Below are 20,671 nucleotides of genomic sequence, written 5' to 3'. Positions count from 1 at the left end.
TTGCAGGCAACAACTTAAGGTTGGTGCATGCCAGGTGGAGCCACTCTTCCTGTCCTTTGTGTGGTTGGTCCGCCTTTGCTCCTGCCAAAAGTGAGGGTTTGCAAAAGGGCTGACCATCTGCTGCTAGCAGCAGGCCTGGAGGTTGAGTTTCAAAGGCGGTAAGCCCTTTGAAGCTCACCGCCAGGGCAGTGAACATTCCTGAGGGAGGGGGTGTTAGCTACTCCACCCAGGAAGGGCATTGTGTTACAATCCAGAGAGACGGGGCTCTCTCCCAAGGTTTGTATATTGGGTGTCTGGAAGTGGCAGGCTGGATAGAACCAGTCAGCAACCATGCCAGGTAAATACCTTTTGCAGGGGATACCTCTAAGGTGGCCCCTGGGTACATTTAGGGATAAATACAATACTGGTACCATTTTGGATTTATCATTCTGAGTTGTTTGATAACAAACAACCCATGGTTCAGAGTGGCCATCATGTAGCGAGGAAACTCGTGTTGCCCAGAATCCAGGACATGTATTAAAATGGCTGCTCTGTTCACTCACTATGTCCCAGGTTTGTCAAGGACACAGTGAGGGCATATTGCTCATGCAGCTGTGCCCTCACATATAATATTGTGCACCCTGACTTCCGGCTGTAAGACTTTACAGAGGGGTGCCTTAACCCTAGTAAAAGCAGCATATGGTGGACAGGGCACACAGGCAGTGTGCCACGTCGAGTTTATGTTTTAGGTTTGTACCAAGACACTCAGCCTGCAATGGCAGTGCTGGGTGCATCTGAATGCATGGCCCTAGAGGGTGCGCCGTCAGTGCTGCTGCCGTCAGGGGTCTACCGTTAGTACCTCATGCCCTGGGTACCTAGGTACCCTTTTACTAGGGACATGTAGTTGTGGCTAAGGGTGTATCCAATTGTTCCAATGCATCACAACAGTTTTAGTTAAAGAGCTCTGGCCCATGGAACCTGATCAGCAGGGCTCTGGGCACTACAACTTTTAGGCTACATCAAACACCAGGCAAAAAGTGGAGGCTGACCATGTAAAAAAAAGAGGCCTTTTCTCACATTCATAATAGCAACAGAGGTTTGTTACACCTAGACCACCTTGTTTGGGCTGTGCTCTACATATTCGTGTACGCAGTCTTGGTATTTTTCCCCTCCCAAATAAAGCTATCACGAATACTTTGAAGTTGAGAAAGTTCACTCTTTGTGAATGTGAGATGTTGAAATATGTAAAGAATTTTCAGATAGATAAATATTTTAATTGATGTGATTCTTCTTTGTCATGACAGGGTGTGTGTGTTCCACAAATTTGTGAGAGCGTTAACTGTCTTGAAAGCTTAAAGCTGCTTCTAGTGCATTTGTGGAAAACTCAGGCAATGAAGATTCCCTAGACAAACAAACGCTTTTAGGGGCCACTGAAGGGGACTTTCGCCCTGCAAGGTTCAGCTAATGTGTGTCCCCTAGCCATTGTTAGTCCCCTTGATTTACCCAAGTTGATTTTGAGGACTGCTAGCTCTTGTTGGATTTGGCAGGGTGCAATTAGTAATAGTATATTGTCGTCTGCCAAGTCCGAGACCTTGAAAGTGTCTCTGGATTTCTTCTTTTTCACGTACTTTCTACATGAATGGCTCTAAACAAAGGGTGAATAGCATAAAAGACAGCGGGCCCTTTTACTATGTGCCCATATGAACCACTATCCCGAGAATGTTTTCCCCAGTCACTCGGACCATGGCTAAGGGTTAGATATACAAAGAGTGCATCCACCTTCCGAATCTAGTGCTCAGGCCTGGCAAAAGGAGGACCACCGTCATCATACCCCAGCCTACCCTGGTGAATAGTTTCTTTACACCAAGGAAGAGCAGAACCACCTCTTTGCACCTTTTCTGTGTGAGGTGAGGTGCACATTTGGTGTAATTGCAAGTGGATCTGGCCACTGTAAATACCCTCTTGGTCTGCATGAATTAGATTTGGTAGAACTGTTTCCACATATTTAAATAACTGTTTTGATATCTGCATCCCATGGGAAGATTGGCCTGTATGTGTGTCCCCTAGCCATTGTTAGTCCCCTTGATTTACCCAAGTTGATTTTGAGGACTGCTAGCTCTTGTTGGATTTGGCAGGGTGCAATTAGTAATAGTATATTGTCGTCTGCCAAGTCCGAGACCTTGAAAGTGTCTCTGGATTTCTTCTTTTTCACGTACTTTCTACATGAATGGCTCTAAACAAAGGGTGAATAGCATAAAAGACAGCGGGCCCTTTTACTATGTGCCCATATGAACCACTATCCCGAGAATGTTTTCCCCAGTCACTCGGACCATGGCTAAGGGTTAGATATACAAAGAGTGCATCCACCTTCCGAATCTAGTGCTCAGGCCTGGCAAAAGGAGGACCACCGTCATCATACCCCAGCCTACCCTGGTGAATAGTTTCTTTACACCAAGGAAGAGCAGAACCACCTCTTTGCACCTTTTCTGTGTGAGGTGAGGTGCACATTTGGTGTAATTGCAAGTGGATCTGGCCACTGTAAATACCCTCTTGGTCTGCATGAATTAGATTTGGTAGAACTGTTTCCACATATTTAAATAACTGTTTTGATATCTGCATCCCATGGGAAGATTGGCCTGTATGACCGCATTGGTGATCTTTATGAGGCTTCAGGATTATGGCAATCATTGCTTCAGTCATTGATTGGGGTAGGCTCTGGGTGGAGGTTAGGTCATTATGGAGGTTAATTAGAAAGGGTGCCAGTTGTGGTGCAAAAAGATTATAGAATGCTGCTGTAAAGCCGTCTGGGCCTGGGGATTTCCTCAGCTTCACGTATTTGATCACCTTCAGTATCTCTTCTACAGAAATAGATGTATCCAGAGATTTGACCTTGCTATATCAGTAAGAATGGTTACGGAGTTCAGATACACTTCTACATACTGCCGAGCTGAGGGGGATGCATTTATGAGCCGTTCATATTAAGCATGGAACGTGTGTGTTTTCCTCTCTAGAGTGGTTTGAGTCATTCTTGAAGGATCTTGAATTTCTGATATCGCCCCCTGTGCTCTTGCAGCTATTAGCTTGTTTGCTAGGAGGGTATCCACTTTATTACTGCCCCCATGATACCTGGTACCAGCTTTGGCCAGTATGTAGTTTGCCTTATCATACATGTATGTGCATACCTGCCGACATATTGTCACTAATTGTCTACCCAATTTCTTAGAGAGGTTGGCTTTGTCTTTCTTCTCGAGGGGTATCCATTCCTCTTGCAGTCGTGTTGGGGAGGCTTCTCTCATAGAGCATAATCTGCAAGCATCCTGGATAAGATTACTCCTGAATACAGCTTGCAGAATACCCCAGGCTACCCCTAAATCAAGATCCTCCTTATTGTTAAACTTAAGGAACTCCTTAATGGCTTTTTTGTATAACTACCGGGTCTTCCGGGAGGGAGTCATTCAGTCACCACCCCTTAGCTGCTCATCTGTTGTCAATACTAGGCCATTTTAGCTCAAGCTGTGCTGGCGCCTGATCTAAGCCAATTTGTGAAAGCTGTTCCACTGCTTGAACATTCAAAATCAGTCTCTGGTCTACCATAATCTTATCGATTCTCGCATATGGGAAACGTGCAGTGGAGAAATGTGAGTAGTCAATTGCTATTGGATGACTGGCACCATGTACCAATTATGTCTGTCGCTGAGCAGAGACTTATAGTATCCCAGATAGCTGGTGTACCTCCCCATTATCGGTGTGACTTTTCCAATGTGGGGCTTATCACGCAGTTAGCCATTCCCAAGAACAATAGGTTGCTCTGAAATACCTACTCCTCCTTGTGTCATGGGTCTAATTAATTTTTCCTGGGCAGTTTTTGACTCATAGATAGAAGCTAGGGTAATCAGAGCGTGTCCCACTACCCTATCAGTGTGCCATCTTTCCTGTTTATCTGCTTTAACCTTTAGTTTGGTGATTTTGAGCTTATCTTTAATTAGTATGGATATGCCAAATGTTTTGGTTTTGGCAGCTATGTGATATTGTAAGGGGGAATACTGAGAACGTAATTGGTGATGGTAAATGCGTCTCTCCAAAAAAGCATATATTTACGCCTGATCTTCTCAATTCCTTCATTACTCAGATGTTTAGTGGGGTTATTTAGATCCCGTAAAACTATTTGAAATGCCTAGTGTACAGACCACAAGACTAAATGAAGTGCATGGGAAGAGGAGGAGTAGGAACCAAATCCAAATCAAGAAGATGCAGGAGCGAGAAGGGTGAGACAGATCCTTCCCAGCAGGGCTCAAGCTCTGAGAAGAAAGCACTGACACAGGCAGGCACCTCTGGCTCTCTCAGAGACCAGCATGAGCAGCTGCACAACCAACAATGTATCAATGGCTAAACAAGGACGCCCATTTGTGGGAGTGGGGCAGGAGAGTGCTGGCAGAAAAGCGCCAAGAGGGGTACGTATGGATATATTCTAGAGATTTCCCCGTAGTTCATCTGTCTTACTCCAGTTAGGCATTCCTTACTCTTTGGTTTCACGGACTGTGAGTTCAGAGTGGAGAAAATGAGGTGGGGAGCAGAGGGGTAACTATGAGTTCAGCTTTTAGGTTCTCTGTGACATCTTCCATTGTATAGTGAGGTCCAGTGCTGTGTTTACACCCATAGCTGTCCAGCTGACGCACAAGATTCTTTAGCTTCTCCGATTTAAAAAGCTTTCGATGTGTAGGTCTGTTAGATGCTTATTTATTTAGGAGATTAAGTCCTCGTGATGATAAAGTGCATTGCTGGAAATAAAGGGACATACTCTAGAGTCTAGACAGAGAAGATCAGAAAAGTGAAAACAAACAGTTAACAGTTTAAGAAACAGGAGGAGAAATCTGAGATGCATAATTAGATGTAAACATCTTGATGAGAGCCAGTGTTCCAACATTGATGTATGGTTGGGAGTCAACAAAGGTAGATGCTGTTCATGAATCAGGGAGGGAATTATTCTGTTAAACTGCATCTTACCGAAAACTCTGTACAGATGTATACAAGATTCGATACACGTGCTTCATGTGTACTGTACGTGTGCGCGCGCACACAAGCACTGCTCTGTGTCCGTACAGACCCTCACTCTCTTAGAGAGGAAAACATCGCCACACTGCTAGTGTTCCATTTAGTGTCCTTTTAAGCCATGATCATGATATATTTGAAATCTAAAAAGTTCTACCTCTTTAAGTTCACAAAAAATTGGCAAGTGGGTATCTTTTTAGAGATATATTTCTCTATTTCAAAGAACTAAAATAATGTATTTATCTATAGCAAAGTACAGCTTCCCATAATCATTGATTGCTTAATTGACTTTCATATGTTGATCAGTCTACATTCATCAGGCATTCATGACTTTTGCAGTGTCGTTATTGCACAGGCATACAGTCATTTAATTGGCGTTGCAGCCAGATGAGACCACATTCTGTATTTTATTTAGCCCTTTCAAAGGCGAATCACTTCAGAGCAAATTAGGAGGAGCGAAGCCCAGGCATGGACTGGGGAACCAATATCAGCCCTGGCAAAATGGTCAAACCAATTCTGCTCCCGTCATCTCCTTGCACACGCTTTCCATCCTCTCTACTTGCTTCCTCGGTCTTTTCCCTCTCTGATCGCTTTCCCTTTATTTTCTTCTTTCTCCCTCTCTTTCTCACTCTCTTAAATCTTTTCAGTGTCTTCTGCAGTTAATCTCTGGGAGCTGGATAAGGTGGCAGATGCACCAGAAGTGGTTTCTACGCTACAAGCTGGCTTCCAGAGGCTACATCTCACCGGGGAAATGTCCAGTGGAATAAACGGCCTGTCTGACCTTAGTGAGGCTGCAGATAGTCTGGTAGACACCTGTATTTGCTGTTGTGCGGCTTAGCATCTCATCAGTCTGTTGGTGCAAAAGATGGGCTCATCCACCCTCTTTAAAAAAATTCCATGAGACTCACTGGCTCAGTAGTCTGTGGTACCACTGGGCTTCTTTTCCAGTGTGGTGCTATGACGCTCCTTTGCTGCAGCGGGGAGATGAGTGCAGGTTGATACTTCCTTGGCGGGCTAATCAGCTAGTGGACTACGGAGCCATGGAATGACCTTTCACCCAGCTGGTTGACAGCTCCCATCCCACTGCCCGTGTCACTAAATCAATACAATCCCTGCATCTACATTTGTTGGTAGGCAAAGGCTGTGAGTGCATTTTGCATATGACGCACACATGAACAGAGTTGCCATTCAAAGTTCTGGATTAACCGCTTTAGACGCAGTTTTTGGTCCTGCCACCAAGTTTGGTAGTAAGGTAACTCTCAGACTAAAAGTAGCATAGCCACCCTCAAAATAACATTATGCTATGGTTGCTTGTTTTTTTTAAATGTGCCTATATGAGACATGCGTGTGCATCATCCTTTTTTGCATCATCCTTTTTTGCATCATCCTTTTTTGCATCATTCTTTTTTGCATCATTCTTTTTTGCATCATTCTTTTTTGCATCATCCTTTTTTGCATCATCCTTTCTGATGAAGAAACTGGTTTGGAGAAAGGGGGCTTCTCCGGCGCTAGACAGTCTGCTATGGACACGATGACTCATCCTAGGTTTGAAAATAATGACATAGCACTTTTCCACAGTTCTTTGTCCCTATTGCATCATATTTGACTAAGGAAAATCAACATGATCTCAGCATATGAATCATTCTCCTTAGCATTAAGTTGGTAAAGTGTAACAGTTTTGGCATTAAAGAGTGAGTGCACCCTTTGCATATACTTTTTGTTTGTGGGTGTTCTTCCATGATTTATTCTGTAGCATGAACCTTAAAAAAAACATAATCAACTGATTTTAGATCAACATTCCTGTATACCTATCACAGCGCATGGTTGGTGTAACAGTGTTTTTGTTCAAGCTGGTTGTTATGTTTATGCAAATTGCGTGCCCTACAGACCATACGAAAATTGCAGTAGCTGTGCAATTCATTTTTGGATGCTAGTGATTGTCTAGGGGATTTGTTTCTGTTGGAAGATGGAATAAGACAAAATTGTGTGAATTTGCTACCTTTGGGTCTTGTATTGTTCTCGATTATAACAGTAAGAGAGACTAAAACATTTGTCTTCTGCATCCAGGTTTTAAGTAAAGATATTTTTTGATATTTTCCTGATTCTCAATTCTCAGCATCTGTTTTTTGTTCACTTTCCCTTTTACTTTGCAGATCTTGGGATATGAGCAAATTTCTGAATATGCAGTGTCACACCAGTCGGATCAAGTACCCTCGTTTCGCAAAAAAATGGATCAATATACGGAAAGCTTATGGAAATTTTTATAAGGTCTGTATACTATTGGTACTTGAAAATGTGAACATAGAAATTTAACATAATGACAGTCATATAGGGTTAATCAACTTAAGTGAACTGATCTAGCAAACTGGTCAATATTGGTAAGTCTGTACCTTTTCATGTTTCATTAAACAGACAGATGCAAATTTCATATCCTTACCCCTTGCTGGTGTGCAATGCTTAGAGGCCCACAGAACATCCCCTAATGTCAAGGTGGCATAATTGACTGGTTACAGCAACATCAGCACTGTATCAATGAGCATCAAATGGTTCTAGACCCTAAGGGGTTAGGGTCATGCTGGGTTTAGTGCTTTGGCCTGCTTTGGCCCGGTCGTTCTGTTCCACAGCTCTCCCCAAATCCGTCACTGATCTTACCCTCCACACAGCTAGGGAAAGTATGTCAGAATTTCACTGTATTGATGACACCAGTGCTAAGAACGCTCCAGGGAATTTGCACTCATAGTGCCCCCCCCTTTGAGCTCAGATTTGGGTTCCTTGTGGTCATAAAAGCCTAACGGTGACAACAACTTGATGAGGTGATAAACTGGATTTTGAAGCAAGTTTACTGATTGATCTGCCAGTAGGATGGATAATAATCTCAAGGAGGAGTCTCCTAAATTGATGTGCCGTGCAATTTTTTTTGGGGATGATCCTGAACACAGTCCAACGTTTACCTTCGATGACAGACCACCAAGACACATTATTAAGAATGCCCATGACTAAATAATTGATGGAGCCTCTGTTGCTTTTAAATGGTGCTCTGCTGGATCCTGTGCCAGCATGATAAGCTGCATTAGCCACTGGGTGTGCATTTTCAGGCTGTTAGTAAACAAAGTCTTGGCTTACAGGCCTCCTGAACTAAACTGAAAGCTTTCGTGCCTGTTGCCCCTGCAAGGAATATAACAAATTAAATCACATCAACAGAAAGTTACTTGCCTGTAGGGTTTGTGCTGCCTCTCACGTACTCTTTCGATTCTAACATGCTTTTATTGGGAAATGGCAGGGTTGGCAGTATATCAGCAAGCTGAGCAGTTGAGAGCAGTGTTTCTTCCAGTTACTTTTGGATAGCTTTTGGGTGTCCATGTAGTCCTTGCATTCCAGTGTGACCATAGTTGACATTCTTCCCATGTTGATGGAAATTGGGACTGCCCTCATGTTCAGATCTTGTCTTCCAGGTGATGCTTCAGCATGGCTTAGGGTACACGGCTTTCGATGTCACAAGACTGTTTTGGTGGAGATGGTAGATATCTCCCAGGAGAATTGTAAGCAGAGAAAGACCACTTCTTGCTCTTTGGGATTAGTGCTTCATGTGAGGCCAATCCACCTGCAGGACCACAAGTTCAGAGGCTACAACATGCTATTGGTATCTGTGTCCAAGCTCTTGCTACATGAGTAGTTACTCTATAACTGTTGGCTGAATGAAGAAGACGTACAGACAGGAGCAGACAGTAGAAGAGTTATTTGTCATCCATGCCTGCAAAACTAAAATAATTTTGAAATGTTCATCTCATAGGGATGCAATACCACAGTAGTGGTAAAATTGCAAGGTTATGGCAAAAGTGGAAGAGCACCGCTTTTGACTGCTGCTGGTCCTCTTCCATAATTGTGGGACTCTCCACATGTCCCAGTTTCTCAATGGGCCTCTTACACCCAACAGTCATCTTGAAGAGCAAGGTTTTTTCTTTGCTACGGAAAGGTTCCCTTAAAAGAGCTTTCTTATTCCCGGTAGGACAGAGGAGTTTACTCCACCTGTTTACTGTTCAAACATCCGATATTGGATCTGATTATTTTTAACAGATTCTTTCAAAAGCATAACTTCAAAATGGTGGTCGTGCCATGGGTGCTACAGGTGCTAGAGTTAGAGGACAGGCTTGACCTCTAGGATGCATGCTTCCTCATACTCATATCAAGGTGTCACAAGACGTGTCTGTGATTTGTGGTGGAACGGTGGCATTTTCAGTTTGTAGATCCTCGGTTTGAGCTAGCCACAGCACCAAGTCTCTTGCACAGTCACTGCAATAGTTGCCCTGGATTTTCAGAGGCAGGATACTCATGTTTTTTTTTTTTTTTTAATCTGTGGATGCCTGGGTTAAGTATTTCTGTCTGAAGCACAATCATGCTTTTGCCCAAAATAACATTTTCAGTGAATGCCCTGCCTTCCAGATCCTGGAACGAGTACAGAGCATTTGTAGTTGAGTACCTCTTTTCCAGCAGATTAGATGTCTAGGCTCCATTAAATTTCCTTGTTGTTTTGGTTTGATGACATAATGCCTTTTTTATGCTACCTGACGGGAGGCAGAGAATGAGCCCAGAGCAAGGGAGCGTTGGGTAACAAGGAAACCCAGTTTTGGGGTACCTGCAGAACCCCCCTTTTTCTTTCCACTGAGATCTGCAGCTGTCCTCTTTAGTGGACAGTGCCAGTCAGCTGGTGAGCCACTTATAGTGGACTGTAGGTAGGCTAGGGTCATGATGGAAGCAGTCCTTACAGGATGAGGACAGACCTGTGCAATCTTGTGGTGACTTTCCCAGCAAGAAGAGAAGGGTACCATGTTCCACATTAGCATCCGAGACCTCTGAGTGATTTATCTTCCTGAAAACAAGCATACTTCAGCTCTGGGGCTAGTGAACAGTCCATCAGTTTTCCATTTGTTCCTTTTATAAGTCCGGTTTAATTCTTTGCTTCACCTTTTATGTATTCATTTGTTTAGGAATCCTGCAGCTCCCAGCAGAGGGCTACAGGCCACTTGCTTATTGCTTAATTCATCTGCAACGCACTGCATCCTTCATAGCCAATGTTTCTTAAACGTGTGGCCATTTTTTAATGGTACTGTCCGTAATGTATCATTACTTTACGATTCCAAGATGGCCACCACATTTAAAAGCGTTACGTCATCCATCTTGAGTCAGACCAACAAAAACACACTATGCGCAATAACATTCCGAGTTGCGACGTAGTTGAATATTTATTGAGCAGCACCCTTGGAATGACGTGCATAGTGTACCATTTTACCACTCTAAGATGGCTAATACTTGCTTCTAAATATGGTAATCACATTGGAACTTCTAAACAATATATTGTGTACAAGGCCATATCAAGGTGGCTGTTTGCAGCTCACCTTAATTCAATTGTTTTGCTAGTATATCCTTGCATCACATTTCTTCTGCTTTTATTTTATTTTGCCTATGCTTGTTGAGTTTGTGTGTGTGTAATTGAATCTGTGTAAAGTGGGTTATGCAAGAACGAACCAGTGAGTGGATGAAAGGATGCACCATTGCAAGAATGAGCAACACACTGCACGTATGATAACGAATTGAGCACCAAAACTCCCCAACACTGATGGTTTGCTTTGTTATAAACCAGATCTATTGACCTCGCCAGTGCTTTTAGGTATTTTTGAGACCGCATTATGCGTATGCAGTTCAACAAGTGGGAAGGGGAAGGTTCCAGGCACTTTTGTGCAAAGTTAGTGACCCTGTGGTTCTGAGCTTTTAAGAAAGGGATATGATGTTCTCTACGCCTTATGTCACAGAGACAATAAACTTTGAGGCAGACTCCCTGAGCAGCACCCGTGTGCAGTCCGCAAGTGGAAACTGAGTTTTTGCCTACAGCGTTCTAGCTGTCTGTGCCAGTGTTGGTTCCCCCCTTCAGCAGGACTGTTCCAAGGGAGATGGGAGATTGCACATATCGAACAAAAGAGGAAGCTTATATTTGCTTTGAGACAAGTCCAAGCACTACAACGGCAAACTAATAGTTTTTCTTTCCAGTTTGTGGGATGAAAGCATTGTATGGCTCGTGAAAGTAGGCTAAATTCTGACAGTGTTGTCTTGGGAATTGATTTCTGTTATGAGTTGGCAAAGAAGGAGGTGCCTGAAGGTACCGGGCCTCATTCAATAAGGGACAAGGCGACCACTTCTGTGATCCTGAGAAAATGCCAGTTCTGGATACATCTCAAGCATCCTTATTAATATCTATACATGCATTTTCTAAGCATTACTGCCTCAAATTTAATACAACGTTGGAGGCAGTTTCCAGTAGTGAGCCTCCATCCAGTTGTTGGATTGAAGCAAGGTTCTGGTGCTCACAAGTGCCTCACGCATAGTACCTGCTTTGGGAGTGTAGGAAAGTACCCTCTTTCTTGGCATGGTTACCCCCATTTTCTGACTGTTGTCATTGTGTTTGACTGTGTTCACTGGGATCCTGCTAACCAGGACCCTAGTGATTATGCTCTCTCCCTTCAAACTTGGTTACTAGAACCACATACACCCCATATTTGGCATACTGGTGCCCCCATGTAAGTCCCTTGTATATGGTACCTAAGTACCCAGGGCATTGGGGTACCAGGAGATCACCAGGGGCTGCAGCATGTATTATGCCACCCATGGAGACCCCATGCAAAGTCTATCAGCAGGCCTGCCATTGCAGTCTGCGTGAAAGGGTACATGCACCCATTTCACTACAGGTCACCAGGTCACTGTAAGTCACCTCTATGGCAGGCCCTCCTAGCCCAGAGGGCACTAGCAGAGGTGCCCCCACAAACTCCAGATCCATTTTCCTGGACTTTGTGAGTGTGGGGATGCCATTTTACACATGTACTGGACATAGGTAGCTACCTATGTCCAGCTACATAATGGTAACTCCGAACCTAGGCATGTTTGGTATCAAACATGTCGGAATCATACCCCAATACTTTTTCCAGTATTGGACGTATGATGCCATGCACTCTGGGGGATCCTTAGAGGACCCCTAGCATTGCTGCTACCATCCTTCTGGGGTTTTCCAGGCAGTCCAAGCTTCTGCCACCCCTCAGACAGGTTTCTGCACTCCTGCTGCTTGAACAGCTCAAGCCCAGGAAGGCAGAACAAAGGATTTCCTTTGGGGGGAGGAACACTCTCTTCCTGTGGAAATAGGTGTTATATGGCTTGGGAGGAGTAGCCTCCCCAAGCCACTGGTATGCTTTGCAGAGCACATGTGGTGCCCTCAGTGTATAAACCAGTCTACACAGGTTTAGGGACCCCGGTCCCTGCTCTGGCGTGAAACTGGACAGTGGAAAGGGGAGTGACCACTCCCCTGTCCATCACCACCCCAGAGGTGGTGCCCAGAGCGCCTCCAGAGGGTACCTGGGTTCTGCCATCTTGGATCCAAGTTGGGCAGGGCCCTCTGGGAGCTTCTGAGTGGCCAGGTCAGGCAGGTGACGTCACAACCTTCTTCTGATAGGTGGTCACCTGGCTAGGTGACCAATCCTCCTTTCAGGGCTATTTAGGGCCTTCCTCTGGGGTTGATCTTCAGATTCGGATTGCAAGATTCCAACAGGACTCCTCTGCAACCTCTACTTTGACTTTTGGCCACTGGAACTGCAACTGGACCCTTCAGGAACCGACAGTCCGCATCCATGACGAAGACTCTGCTTGCAACATTGTTTCCACAGCTCCTTCCATCTTCTGCAACGTTTCCCTTGCTGTGCAGACTCTGAGGGCAGCAAATCTTCAGTCTGCACGAGAAGGAAGAAGGAATCTCCCTTGGAGTGATGGAGTCACTCCCCTGCATCCGCAGGCACCAACTGCAACGACAACCGGCTGCGTGGATCTCCTCTCACCCTGAGCTGCATCACGGGTGGTGGTCTGGAGTAGTCCCCTTGGTCCTCTCTGTCAGCTGTCCAACTTTGGTGGAGGTAAGCCCTTGCCTTCCCATGCAGGACAGTACCCCTGTGCACCGCGTCCCTTGCAGCTACCAGGGCTTGTTGGCATCTCCTTCAAGGGATCTTCAGGCTCTGTGTAGCCCCAGCACTCATTTCTGCGACGCATAGCCCTCTGCATGCTTCTCCTGCGACGTGGGATCCTTCTCCAATCGTGCTGCTTGGGCTCCTCTGTGGCCCCTGGTTCCTTTTCCAGTGTGTCTCCTGTGGGGGCTGCCTTTTCTTTTGTGGACTCTCTTCCTTGCTGAGGGTGCACCTCCTCTCCACCCCCATGGTTTGAATTCTCCTGGACCTTGCTGGTCCCCAGCAGCTCCACTTTTGCTTCACTGCTACTTCTTCCTTTGCCAAGACTTGTTGGTGGCTTTTCCACGCCACTGACCGACCGCAATCATCCATCTTGCATAGGATGTTGACTGCATCCTCCAGGAACTCATCGTCTTCGTCCCACCGCCGACCAACTCCTGCAACCACAGATGGGTGGGTGGTGGCTCCTGCCCCCACTGGACTCTTCTGTGACTTCTGGACTTGGTCCCCTTCTTTCACAGGACTTCCTCTTCAGGAATCCACTGCTGCTTTCTTGCAGTCTTGTCTGGGTGTTGCATTATCTTCTTTTTCTTTTTCCTGTGTGGTTTGGGGAAATTCCAGTAACTTACTCCTTTCTTCCTGGTCGCTGTGGGGTACTGCAGTACTTACCTTGGGGTGTTCCTAGTACGTCCAGCTCCCCTCTACCACTTGCACTTCCTTTGGTATAGACCCGACCTTTGCATTCCACTTTCTTAGTATATGGTTTGGTCTCCCCCCCCAGGCCAACATTATTGCCTATTGCATTTCACTGTTTTCTATCCTTGTCTATGCCTATTTCTGATTGCTAGTGTATATAATTTAGTGTTTTTACTTACATCCTATTGGAGAATTGCCTTTCTAGTAATTTGGTATTTGCGTCACCAAAATATCATGTGTGTAAGTGATGTGTGACTACAGGTGGTATTGCATGAGCCTTGCATGTCTCCTAGATAAGCTTTGGCTTCTCATCCACTGCTACCTCTAGAGAGCCTGGCTTCTAGACACTACCTACACTACACTAATAGGGGATACCTAGACCTGTTATAAGGTGTAAATACTTTAGGTACCCACCACACACCTGGACAGCTTCCCACAGGGAGTTTTTCTAAGCTGATAAATCTGTAGGGAGGTTTTAGCCACTTGAAAGACAGTTTACCTACCTTTGGATCATGACCTTCAGATGAATTCTTGATCTTTACACAGAATACCCATTGTCATTTTTAATCCCATCCATTGAGGAAGCCTATACTATTCTGTTGTGTTCTTTCTGTTGAGAAGCTCAATCTGTTTTTTGTACTGGCGTTTGTGTGGCTGAAGCTGTTGCTGCTTCACTAGCTGGTGCGGGGAAAGGTACTGCAGAAGAAAATTCCTTATCCAGACTACCTGTGAAGATTTCTAAGGTGAGAAATCCACATGATGATTAAGTATCCATTATAGAAGTCATCACTGAAGCTAAGTAACATCTTTGCATGACCTGCAGTGTTAGGCACTCATTCTGATGTGGAGTGCACCAAATGATGCCAGAAGCAGATACATTGAAGGCTAGAAAGGAAGAAGCTATAAAAGAACTATGAGCCTGAATGCCCTTGCAGTCAGCTCATCTACCTTATTGATAGCATCAGCCTCCACAGCCGCAACACCAAAGCCCAGTGTATCGCCACAAAAGCCTTTTTGGTGGTGGTAGAGGGATGTAGCTACCTTTATCGTGTGCAGAAAACAGCTATCAGCGCTAACAAAATGTAATTCCTTCATTAACTGGAGTGCTACATCTGGAAGAGTGGAGAAAAATCTCTTTGTTCTCAGGTGTGGTTACACTTTGAGGGTTAAACAGTCACCTCCTTTTGCCTATCCACCAGTGTCCCAGCAAAAACATCTGTAACTTCTGTTGAACAACGCATACATAATGCAGCAAACATTCTAAAACTAAAGTGCTAAAACTAGTAGCAAGCTTTTGTAGAAGTGAATTTAATCATGGTATGTCCTGGTAAAGAGAAAAGGGCCACATGTGCAAAGCATTTTTCTAGTCGCAAACGGGCTGATTCTGCCATTCAGCCCGTTTGCGATTAGCAAAATGCTTTTTGGGATGTACTACGCCCAATTTGCGATGCAGTAACTTATTACCAAGTCGCAGTTTGAGTTTTGCGATTCGGTATTAGGAAGGGGCTTGTTCAGTGTGTCCCTTCCTAATACTGAATCTGAAAGGTATGTACAAATGTTTTGCAACCAAAATGCAGTCGCAAAACATTAGCAGGTTACCAGCAGTTTCAAATTGGTTGTAAGCCATTGGCAAACAGGGAGGGGTCCCCCTGGGACCTCTTCCCCTTTTGTGAATGGGGGCACCAAAAAAATTTCAGTTAGTGGTCCTATTGACCACTGCCTACTCTGGAAAAAATGGAAAGGAAACGTTCCATTTTTATTTTTGAAATGCATCCCGCTCTCCTTTAAGGAAATCGGGCTTTATTAAAAACAAAAAACTGCTTTATTTAAAAAGCAGTCACAGACATGGTGGTCTGCTGACCCCAGCAGGCCACCATCCCTGTGAATGGCGGCCATTCCCAATAGGTCGCAAATTGCTACCTGCATCATGAATATTAATGAGGCAGGTCCCTTGTGACCCATTGGAGAATCTCTAACAGAGTCTGAGGCGCTGTTGTACATAAGGTTTTGCGACTCACAAATTAAAAGTCCCAAAACTTGACATTTGTACATGTGGCCCTATGTATCTAGAACTATGTTGGACCTCCCAACAGCTAAATATTCAGTGTGTCCGTTTTACACCAGAGCAATCTGCAACTTATACTGGGAGATCAGATACACACCATAGGCCACCAACATGCATTTTTTCTGATGGATACTTCAGACCACAGATTTTTCACCTTAAGAATATTCCCTGGAACCAGCCTGGATCCTGACGTTTTTTCAAAGCAGTGCTCCAGCGTGCCATTAGGTGGCGATGTGTGGCTTTGCATTGGCTTCATTCTGCCTTAGAAGTGATGGAGCAGAGCTCCACATACCACCATCAGTTCCTTTCTTTCCCTGCCTTTGAATGCAGACCTGAAGCTCAGGTCCCTTTTTCGGCTTGCTTGACAATCTTTTCAACTTGAAGACTTGTGTGCAAGAGAACAGTGACCCCCTCCCCTGTAAAACTCCAGAGTTTAAACCATGCTGTGACTCTTAGAAGCAGGTGTTGGTAATTGGCCTGCATGAGGTATGCCTTAGTGTCTGGGCTAAATGTGCCTTCTTGCACCTGAAGGTGAGCTGGGACTGTGAAGTGAAGCTGTACATCGCTGAACATTGAAAGAATTCACACACCTTGCTTAAGTATTGCTCCTGCACCAAGTCGAAGGCGTGGAGCCGTTTCCTCTCTCAAGGCTGAAGTAGTACGATCTTTCTCTTGAGAGTTTGGTGGGCCAAGCTTCTACTAGGTGGAATCCACTAGGTGGTGAGTCCTAACCCATTCCATGCCCTTTCCTGTGCCCCCGCCCTCCAGACAAGGAGTGAAAAAAGGATTGAGGTGTTTGAGACACAAATGGTCTCTTAGGCCAGTCTAGCTATGCAGTTGGTTAACACACTTGCTTAGTAAGCTGTTATATGCATACTCATTGGGACTTGGCCAGTACGATTTTGCCAGCAGTTCCAGAAGAGTTTAGGGTAATGGTCAGAATGCAGTCAGATATGGGATTTGTTCTGCTCAAGATACTACTGATTGCTTTGGATGAGCAGTTCACAATAGTGTGGTTCTCTATTGCCATGTGTCGATACAGTCCACTTTTTTTTTGCTGGAGAGGTGCAGGTATCCATTTGGATATGCCTTTTGAAGGGTCCCATTTATTTGGCATAAAAGCTAATTAGGCCCTTCAGTGCTTCAAGGAAAGCCAGACCATGGTGTGGTCTTTGTCCTTTTGACCCCTGCCAGGCAGTTTCATAATCAGTTTTGGCCTTTCCAAGGCTACTGCACGTGGTGCAACAGCAGGCCCCACTGCAGTGACCCCATTCATTTTGTGGCCGGGATCAGGGCTCAAGCAGACAATAGGCAGATCACTAGGGACACACTCTTCCCAGTCACCTTCTGTGTGGCATCAGCCAGCAAGCTGCTTTAGATTGCTTTTTAATGGCTCACAAACACCCTATGGAAGGCAAGCCCATGCATTGGAAACATGGGTCATGCAGATCAACCCCCACAGGGTTATGCTTATCCATAACTTTCCATCCCACAGTAGTTTCCTCCCACATCAGAGCAGCTTCCAGCTGAGCACCTAGTCATCTTGCTGAAAAAGAGGTGCGAGCTCTGCTGTCCAGAGGGGCAATCAAGATGGCTCTGGACTCAGAAAACTGGGACGCTCCTGCTGTTTCATCGTGGCTCATTTCCGGGTGACCGGATGGCAGCTTTGGACTTGTCTTTCAGGATGCATACTTTCTTGTGGTCATCCTTAAGTCCCTTGTTACCCGTAGTTCATGCTTGGCCAGGAGCATTTTCAGTTTGCTGTGGCTCCCCGTCTGCCTTACCAGCACCCCTCTAGTGTTCATGAAAGTGACAGTGGTGGTTCTGAATACTAGCCTTTCCCTACTTTGACTACTGTCTTTTGAATGTGGGCTCACCACATTCAGTCATAGACCACTACCAGATGACAGCAAAACTTCTGGCATTGTTGGGGTTTGCGATCATTGGGCTGAAGTCACACCTGACTCACATTTGACTCCTTTGCACAAACTTCATTTTCTTGGAGCTGTCTTGGAAACAGTGCAGTTTAGGGATTTTCATTTATCGGAACGAGTCCAGTACATTTGGGCAGTGATCAAAGACCTGCAGTGTGGCTGCTCGATCACATCCTGACCATCAGCAGACCCCTCCCCCTTCTCCACCCATAGTTGACTATGGTGATGAATGCATCACTGCTGGGTTGGGTAGGTCATCTGGGAGAGGTGGAGAACCAAAGACTATGGTGTCTGGTAGAAAAGCTCCTTCATTTCAATTTGTTGGTCTTGTGGCCCATTCATTTTGCATTGAAGACCTTTATACCATCCATCAAGGGGAGACTGGTAAGATTCTACCAGACAATACCACCGTCATGTGGTACTGCAAAAAGCAAACATAGTGGGTTCCTCTGTTATGGGACTCTGCCTTTGAAGGCATTTGAAACAATGGGGCATCTCTCTGATTGTGAACTACATAAGCGGATCACTAAACACCAGGGTGGATGAGCTTAGCCGGAGGTATCTGACCGATCCCAAATGGCAACTGCACCCTAAGGTGGCACAAGCCGTCTTCTAACAATGGTGAGCACCCTGGTTAGGTCTTTTTGCCACTGCTGAGAATGCAATGTCCAAACCTTTACACATTGGAGTTTTGGCAAAATTACTCCCTAGCAGATGTGTTTGTTGCCTCTGCTGCCCGAGTTTTGAAGAAAATCTGGTACAAATGGGCCCAAATCATTCTAGTGACCCCAGATAGGGCCAGGAGAGTGCGGTACCCGTAATGTCTGAGCACGTGTGTCTGCCTGCCGATCAGGCTACCAGTTCAGAGATCTTCTGTTGAAACAGCAGAGCCGGATTCACCTCCTGAACCTGCACAGTCTACACCTCCATGCATGGATACTGAGAAGCTGCAGTCAACGGCATTTAATGTGCTATCTGAGTTGTGAATGTCATCCTTATGGCCAGACTGCCTTCCACAAAGTCTATTTACACTGGGCGCTGGGGCACGTTTGTGACATGGCATGGAGTCTGGAGGACAGACTATTTGCAAGCCAAGCTATTGCATATGTTATTTGTCTTTTCTTTGGCCCAGGAAGGCCTTGCTGTGGGTGCCGTTAAAGGTTATTTATCACACCATTCAGCCCTGCTGTGATTCCAGGAGCTAGTCCTTGTTTAAATAATCTGTTGTGATATAGTTTATTATCCCCTTATGTGGCGTGGACGTAATGGTTACGTCCACCGGCACAGTGCTCGTGTGCTGAGGACGTAACCATTACGTCCTCTGCACTGAGCTCAGAGGGAGCGCTAGTGCTCCCTCTGTGGGCTTCCCTTCCAACCCCCCAACACAGAGATGGAAGGGGGAAGCCCTTCCCCTTCCACCCCTGACCCCCTCCAACCCCCGGTGACGTCTGATGACATCAGCGTGCATTTGCGCGCTGACCTCATCAGAGGCCCCTTCCCCATCGCGCTGGAAGATCAGCTTCCAGCAAGAAATGCAAAGCATTTCTCTTCCGATCCTGTGATGGTGGCCTGAGAGGCTTCAAAGGGAAGGAAAGGAATTTCCTTTCCTTTTAAGTCTCTCGGAGCATTTCAGAAGCTGGATCGTAAAGCGATACGGCTTCTGAAATGCCCACTAGACACCAGGGATTTATTTTTTAAATGGAAATTGGCATGAGGGGAGCGACCCATTTGGCAAGGGTCGCTCCCCTAAGGGGTCAATTGTATTTAGACCATTTCTGTCCCCGGGGGGCAGAAACCTGTAGGTGCCAGGGATCTTTTTTTTTTTTTTTTAAAGAGGTGAGGAGCGACCCCTTAGGCAAGGGTCGCTCCCGACGGGGGAGGGGGTCGGGGTGCAAATTTATTTTTGGCCATTTCTGCTTCCCTTGGGGACAGATCAGTGTATTTCTAGTAGGCCAGTCTGCCCCCTGGGGTGGGGGGGAGGGGGCAGAAACCACTTAGGCACCAGGGATTGTTGTGTGTGTATGTGTGTGATTTCTTTAGGGGGGCAGCCCTTTGGGTAAGGGTCGCTCCCCATGGGGGCACATTACTGTTGGCCATATCTGCCCACCTTGGGGGCAGATTGGCCTATTTTTGGACGGCCCATCTGCCCCTAAGAGGGAGCAGAGAGCCCACCAGGGAAGTTTTTTCTTCTTTTTTTTTTTTTTTTTCCAAAATAAGAGGGTAGGCGTATGGCCATATCCCCACCCCAGATAAATGGGGCAAAAGTTGTTCTGCCCACTAGTGGGCAGATGGGACAATTACCCCTGATCCATACTCCGGGGGGACAGAAAGTACTAGATGCCAAGGAATTAAAAAAAAAATAGTGGGGTGGTGGCTACCAACCAGTATGGGCCTGGTTATGCCCCCACCCCAACTGAAGGGGGTAACAGTCTTTCAGCTCTCCCCCGCACTCTAAAGCATTTTATCACACAGCAAGCAAGAAGACATTTGATTATTTTGGGTTTTGGTTTTACATTTGGTCCATGAGAGCTTGACTAACTCTCAAATTCGTCCCACTTGGAATGGTGAAGGCTGCACTTTACGGACTTTGGGACGCTGCCATGTAGAAATATTGACAAGACCTAGACACATCTGAAAACTAAACATCTGGGTGATTCCAGGGTGGTGTGTTTCACATGCACCCTGCACCATTTTCTTACCCACAATGCCCTGCAAACCTCCAACTTTGCTGGAAATCACACATTTTTCCCACGTTTTTGTGATGCAACCTTCCGGAATCTGCAGGAATCCACAAAATTCCTACCACCCAGCATTGTCTTATCTATACCGATAAAAATTCTGCTGCACTTGTCAGCCCTTTTGGACCTGCTTTGGTTCCCCTCAATTTCGACATGTTTTTGGCTCTTCCCTGTCACAAGCACTTGGCCCACCTCCACAAATGAGGTATCATTTTT

At 45.6% G+C, this 20,671-nt stretch overlaps 1 protein-coding gene across 2 annotated transcripts in view; it reads left to right on the top strand.

The window, feature by feature from the left end:
• ERI1 (exoribonuclease 1) overlaps positions 1-20,671 on the top strand; it is a 154,196-nt gene that overhangs the window by 118,979 nt on the left and 14,546 nt on the right. For both annotated transcript variants that reach the window (XM_069236876.1, XM_069236875.1), the window contains one exon: positions 7,182-7,296. In XM_069236876.1, the coding sequence (XP_069092977.1) occupies positions 7,182-7,296 (115 nt within the window). The remainder of the gene's footprint in view (positions 1-7,181; positions 7,297-20,671) is intronic.

Source organism: Pleurodeles waltl, chromosome 1_2 (genome assembly GCF_031143425.1).
Source record: "Pleurodeles waltl isolate 20211129_DDA chromosome 1_2, aPleWal1.hap1.20221129, whole genome shotgun sequence".
Classification (NCBI taxonomy): domain Eukaryota; kingdom Metazoa; phylum Chordata; class Amphibia; order Caudata; family Salamandridae; genus Pleurodeles; species Pleurodeles waltl.
Note: the sequence above shows the minus strand (reverse complement) of the source record. Positions and strands in the feature narration are given on the sequence as shown.